Source organism: Echinops telfairi, unplaced genomic scaffold (genome assembly GCF_000313985.2).
Source record: "Echinops telfairi isolate 266 unplaced genomic scaffold, ASM31398v2 ScPeMD7_3533;HRSCAF=4204_1, whole genome shotgun sequence".
In the NCBI taxonomy this organism is placed as follows: Eukaryota; Metazoa; Chordata; class Mammalia; order Afrosoricida; family Tenrecidae; genus Echinops; species Echinops telfairi.
The window spans coordinates 30558811-30565469 of NW_022107432.1; the positions used below are offsets into that span (position 1 = coordinate 30558811).

The following is a 6659-nucleotide window of genomic DNA, read 5'->3' on the forward strand; positions in this document are numbered from 1 at the left end:
AGTCCTACTACGTTGCTCCTCTGTATCAATACAGCTGTAGCTATTGAGGGCCTCTTTTCCTTCATATGGAAGCCTGGTGGTAGTGGTTATTCACTGAGCTGCTAGCCACAAGGCCGGCTGTTTGAAACCACAGCCACTCCTCGGGAGAAAGATGAGGCTTTCTACTCCCATACATACAGTTTCAGAAACCCACAGGGAGAAGCTCTATCCTGCCCTATCGGGTCACCGTGAGTCAGAGCTGAGTCAATGATGGTGCGTTTGGCTTTTTGTTGGAGAGAATTGCAGTCCCAGAACCTCACAGGGTTCATTCTCCCCTGTCTTATGTGGATCACCTAAGTCGGAACTGACTCCATGCCATGAGTTTGGTTTTTGGTTTCCCATCTGACGATTAATTTTCCCACCTCCTAAGTCGTGCTGTTGGGCTTGGGATTGTGTTGTGTGTGTAGTCTGCTTTGGGGAGGATTGCGTTTTCACAATGGGAAGTCTTCCAATCCAGGAGCATGGCATGCTTTTCCATGTAGCTATGTCTTTTTCCTTTTCTTGAAGAAGTGTTTTGTAGCTTTCTTTGTGTGTCTTGGTTAGACTTTACCTCCCTGGTTAGACCTTTTCCTAGGTATCTTGTCATTTTGATAAGTGATCTTTGCTTGGCTTCCTTTTCAGCGTTCTCCTTGTTAGTGGAGAGGAATCTAACTCATGTTGGCTTGTTGATCTTGCTTCCTGCTTCTTTGCTGAATGCTGCTTTGAGTTCCAGTAACTTTCATGTGGGATCTCTGGAATTTTCTGTGTACAGGCATACCCTGGAGCTAGTGCAGATTTGGTTCCAGACGCGATCACAATAAAGCAAATATCCCAAATCAATCGAGTCACATGCATGTTCGGGTGCATATAAAAGTCATGGTTCAAACCCACCAATAGCCCCGCGGATGAGAGAAAGATGAGGCTGTCTGCTCCCGTAAAGATTTGCAGTCAGGGAAACCCTCTCTCGGGTCGCTGTGAGTCGAATCGACTTTATGGCAGTGGCTGGGCAGGAAGTCCATCAAGTGTGCAATGATAGCATGATGAAAACGTTTGAGGCCCTGTGAGAAGGACCAAAATGGAACACAGATAAGCAGACCGAGACGTGAGCACACGCTGTTGGGAAAGCGGCAGCAATAGGTTTGTTCCACACAGGGTTTTTCACAAACCTTCAACTCGTAAAAGACTAACAAAAAGCCTCTGAACTGTCTGCAAAATACAAGAAAAATGAAGCACCGTAAGCAAGGTGTGTGGGATCGTGTCAGCGTCACCTGGGGAGAGTGCCACTTCTTCCTTATCAACTGGAGGCCCTGTGATTCATTGTCTCACTGCTCGGGTCGGACTTCCAGTAGAACCCGAAAAAGAGTGGTGGCAATGGGCATCCTTGTCTTGCTCTGGTTCATAAGGGGGAGGCTGTCACCTCTCCACTGAGAATACCCAGGACCCCCAGTGTCGTCGTGGGCTGCCCATCGGGCTGCTGTTTGCAGGGTCATCCGTTTCAAGCCACAAGCTGATCGGTAGGGGAGAGATGAGGCTTTCTGTCCCTGTGAAGATTCACAGCTGCAGAAACCCACAGGGGCCGCTCTCCCTTGGCCGATGGGGTCGCTGGATGTCAGTTTTGAGTGAAAATACAGGCGTTGTGTATGGTGTTTCACTTGTTGGCCCTTTGCGATCTAACGTGTTCATGGACTGAAGGTTTGTGGCACCGGCGTCACCGCATGTGCTTGCTCTGTGTCTGTGTCACGGTTATTCCAGGCCTTTTCACGATGCACTTGCACGCTTCCTAGACGACAGCAGGCATGGACACAGCTTCTCTCGGCGCTGGGGTGGGGTGGGGGGGCGACGGGACTCACTCTATGACCATACTACTAATGCTTTGTGTCTTTGCCCTTCATTAAGTTGAGGAACTTATGTTCCTAGATGGCTGTGTTAGTCTAGCTACTTTAGAGAAACAAATCCACAGAAACTCGTGAATAAGAGAGAGTTTTATATAAAGGTTAAGTGCACATCAAGAAAACATCCCAACCCAGTGCTGCCCAAGCTCACAAGTTTGACATTAACCCATATGTCCAACACCAATCCACAAAGTCCTCCTCCATCTCACATAACAGATGCAATGGTGCCGACTGCAGGAGGAAAGCTGAGTCAGTGAATGTGTAAGCATCTCAGCACTGGTAGGGGTCTCCACCCGGCTGCTCCAGCACCCAGGGCTGCATCGGGGTAGGTCCATGTGGCTTCTCCTCAGGGATGTCTTGCAGGAAGTGAGCCTTGCCAGCTGAAGCAGGGAACTGGCTAAGGCAGCTGCACCCTGGTCCAGCCATCCGAAAGCAAGAGACCTAAGGCGAGGCTCACTGAGCCATTTATCCCTCTGCCCTTCAATTAACCCCACCTGTGTTTATCGGCCAGGTTGGCACAATAAGCTAACTACCTCAATTGCTGAGCATTTCATCAGGAAAAGGTGTTGGCTTTGATCAAATGCCTTTCCTACCCCGACTGAGAGGATCATGTGCTCCTTTTCCTTTGTTTTATTTAAGGGGCACTTGATTTTCTCATGGTGAGACACCCTTCTATCTCCGGCATGCAGTGCTATGATTCTGTTGGGTAGAATCTCATTGAGAGTTTCTGCGTCTGTATTCATGAAGGCTATTGGTCTGCAGTTTTCTCTTGTGGTGGGTGGGGTGGTCGGAGAGGGGCTATCTGACCCCCTGAACATTGTTAGTGTCATCGAGGCAAACCCCACTCATAGCAAGCCCACGTGATGGAGAACCACGGCCCACAGAGCTGTAGGGTGGGTTCGAACAGCCGACATTTGGGTCAGCCACTGAGCACTTACTGTTTGAGGTGAGCCCTTCGGGAATGAGAGAGGGGCCATGAAGCCTGGGGGCGGAGTGATCCAAGCAGAGGGAAGAGCGTGTACAAAGGCCCTGAGGTGGAGAGTGTCTGTTCACTGGCTGAGTTCGAAGATGGGTGTGAAGGGAGGTGAAAAGCGAGCCTGCAGCGTGTGTAGGAGTCAGGGCAGGGAGGTGGAGGGGCCAGAGTGCGTGGGAAAGACTTGGCCAAACTGTGGTGGTGAGTGACTAACCAGCGATGCCGTGGCGGAAATACCACACAGGGTGGCTTTAACCGACACATTTCTTTCTCAGTGGTTAGGAGGCCAGGTGTTCACACACAGGGGCTGGTCGGTCACTAGGGGCAGGCTTCTTCTCTGTGGCCTCTGGAGGCATGCCCCCCGTCCCTGAGTTTCTGCTCCTGAGCCACTTCCATGTGGCCGGCTGGGTGTCTTTCCTGGTCCCTGCTCTGCTCGTTCATTTCCTTGCCTGTATCGCTCCCGAGAGAGAAACTCAGACGCTTGGCCTGCCTCTTTCCCAATGGGGGTTCTAACCACAGGCACAGAGGGGAGGGGTCACAACACACGCTGGGGGCACAAGGAGGGGCCGTGGGGAGCCACACACTGCCATCCCTTCACTTCACTGAAGGTCCCACTTTGTAGAAGGAGCCGCTGATGAGGAGCTAAGAGGAGCGTGAAAAGTGATCCTGTTATTGCCTGCAGCTAGCTCGACCCTTCTTTTCGACTCCCTCATTCACTCATCTCCCCATGTGCCAGGCCCAGCTCATGTGCGGGCGACACTGACTCGGGGGTCCCCACCTGGGGAGACAAGCCTGTGTGAAGGATCAGAGATACGGGCGCCCCAGTGGGTCACTCACAGGCGTGTACCCACGCTTTATGGTAGGGGGTCATCATGGAGTGATGGGTGGGCGTGTGCACGCGGCTTGTGTGGGTCCCATTTTCCTCCGTGCCCCTCTTTGCACCCCGTGGCCATCAGGGACCAGGGTCATATGGAAAAGGGTCTTCTCCTTTTCCCAGGCCAAGTTACTCTCGGATTAGACCTCAAGGCAGCCGGTCCCATCCTGCGCATCACCATCCGGTACTAAGAATGGCACCGTATGGGGACTGTTTACCTTTTAGGGTTTTGTTGGAAATTCACGGAGCAGATTCAAGGCTGTCTGCTTTCTGGGTGGGGAGGGGCGGGGTTGACCTCAGGCTAGGCACCCGCCTGGGAAAGTGGGGGAGGAGCTGCAGGACCAGCAGGACGATTAGAGCTCAGAGCCGCTGCCCTGGGGCGGTGTGCTCCCGCGACATTGTGGCTCTTCCTTCCTTTCTCTCCCGGGGCGCCCCTCCAAGCACAGAGCCGGGTAAAGCACCCGGGCTGACCCCCTCTCAGCGAGCCCAGTGACCTCCAGGGTCTTCAAGGCTCCAACAGCAACCAGCCGGGCTGGGTTTCAGTGTTGTGTCACAGGGTGGGCTTCAGCCACGGGGTCGCTGTCTTCGGTTGTTTCTGGAGAGCTCGTCGCCTGCAGTTCCCAGGCCCACCAGGAGGAGGCGTGCTCCCAGGAGGCCCGAGGGAGGCGGCCTAGGAGAGCAGGAGCTACTTGGGGGAACAGGGGTGAGGGAGAGGGAGACCTCAAGTTGGACTTTGATGTGAAGGCGGACCTGTTTCCCAGCCACCCAGGGAAGAGAAGCCCCAGAGAAGGGGGGGGGGGCATCTAAAAGTCACAGCCTGTCAGCCCCACTGCCCCAGGCTGGCGCTGACTTTGTTGTTGGCTTGAGGGGGTGTTGGCTTAAGGAGGGCAGGTAGAGAAGGGAGCCCCCCTACCCCACCTCACTCAGCCTCCAGTCCTTCGGGATAAGGAAGACTGTCAACTTCTGTCCACCTCTCTGCCTTTGGAAGACCCCCTTCCTCATTCCCTGCCCCTGCCCACTCCCTGAACGATAAAAAGAATCCAGGTCCTGGTAAAACCCACGCACTGACTGAGGGGCACCGGGCTGCTCTTCCAAGCGCCGTACGTGTGTGCAGTGAATTCATCTTCAGAACACCAGCGAAGGAGCGGCCGCCGCCCACCCATTCTCCAGATGGGAAAACCGAGGCCCAGAGAGCTAGCCGGGCTGCCCAGAGTCACCCAATTAGAAAACTGTTGCTGTGTGGCGCGGAGTTGAGGCTGACTCGTCGCAAGCCTGAGGGGCAGAGTAGAACTGCCCCAGCGAGGTTCCAGGGCTGCCGTCATTACGGGAGTAGATTGCCATTGCCGCGTCGTTCTCCCGGGCAGCTGCTGAGGAAATCTGAACGGCTGACCTTCTCCCGGGAAGCTGAGCACTTAACCATCCCCGTATGAGGACTCCTTAACTAGAAAGTAGGGAGCCTGTAGGTCTGTATGCCTGGCGACCAGTCTCGAGCAGGACCTGGTGCTTGGTGAAGTACCGGGAGAAGGAAAACAGGAAGATGGATTGAGATGGACAAGTGGCTGCCTGGACTGGCCCAACCAGAAGAACAGCTCTGAGGATGGCCCAGGGCCAGGTGGCTCAGGCCCCTGGCCCCGTAGTTACAACGCTCTGGGGTGGGGGTGAGGACCAGTCTAGCAATCTAAAGACACGGGTTCTGGCTGAGCCATTTCGTTGCTGTGAGACCTTGGCTGGGGTACCTGTCCTTTCCCAGTTCTCCGTCTTCTCACTGGTAGGATGGAAGGGCTGGGATCCGATATTAAGGGACTTCCCATCTCCTGGCGTCTCGGCCCTCCAATCAACCTAGCCTCTCAGACCATCTCCCCCCCAGGACCCATAGGCCCCCTGAGGCCAGGTCCTGGGCAGGCCGGACACTGCCCATCACCATGGCAGCCCCTCCCTCGCCCCACCGAGGTCTGCAGAAGAGGCTCCTGAGACCCGCCCGGAAGGGGCGGGAGAGGTAGAAGCAGAGGAGGGGGCTGACGGCACAGTTGGAGTAGGCCAGGATGGTGCACAGGCTGGAGGCCACAAAAGCCACTGGGGTGGCAGGCAGGCCGCCCACAGCTGCCACATAGCCCAGCACAGAGCAGGGCCCCCACATCAGCACAAAGACCCCCAGCACCACAAGGATCAGCCCCGTGTTCTCTCGGTGCTCCCGGAAGCTCTCCCCAACAGGGCCATGGGGCCGGGTCCCCAGGAGCCAGCCCACATGGCTGAAGGAGCAGCCCAGCCCCAGCACGCAGGGCAGGAAGGCCAGGGCTCCCAGCAGGGTGAAGTAGCAGGAGGTCCGAGCAGGGCTCAGGAGCATGAGGCAGGCCCGCTCCTCGGGGGCCCCTGCTGCCGCCGCTGCCTCCTCCACCACCACCCGCTGGAATAGCCAGTTGGGCAGCGACGCGGTGATCCCCAGGACCCACATGGCACCGCAGAGCAGCAGCCTCGAGCCCCAGCCAGCTGGGAGAGCCACGCCGGGCCAGGCCACGGCCACGTGGCGCAGGAGAGCCGTGGCCACCATGCTGTAGAAGGTGCAGAACATGGTGGCGGTGTTGGTGGCCTGGCTGGTGGTGCAGATGGCGGGGCCCAGCCACCAGTCATGCCGCAGGAAGCTGAGCAGCAGCACGGGCACCACGCAGGCCAGGAAGAGCAGGTCGGACAGCGTGATGTTCACCATGAGGCTGTTGGTCAGGGCGAGGAGCGGGCGGAGGGCCGCGGGGCCCCGGCCCACCACGAGCAGCATGAGCACGTTGGCCAGCAACCCCACTAGCAGGATGAGGCCGCAGAGCCCAGCAAAGACGAGGCGGAGCCGCTGGTCGGCAGAGGCTGTGAGCTGGCTGGGGAACGTGGCATTGGGCTTCGGCCCGGGCTCCAT

At 56.6% G+C, this 6659-nt stretch overlaps 1 protein-coding gene across 1 annotated transcript; it reads right to left on the reverse strand.

Annotated features, from left to right (window-relative positions):
• Window positions 1–5591: 5591 nt before the first annotated feature.
• Window positions 5592–6659, reverse strand: LOC101661537 (nociceptin receptor-like). Its single transcript, XM_013006750.1, has one exon. It carries the CDS (start codon window positions 6657–6659, stop codon window positions 5592–5594), a length of 1068 nt encoding a protein of 355 aa, XP_012862204.1.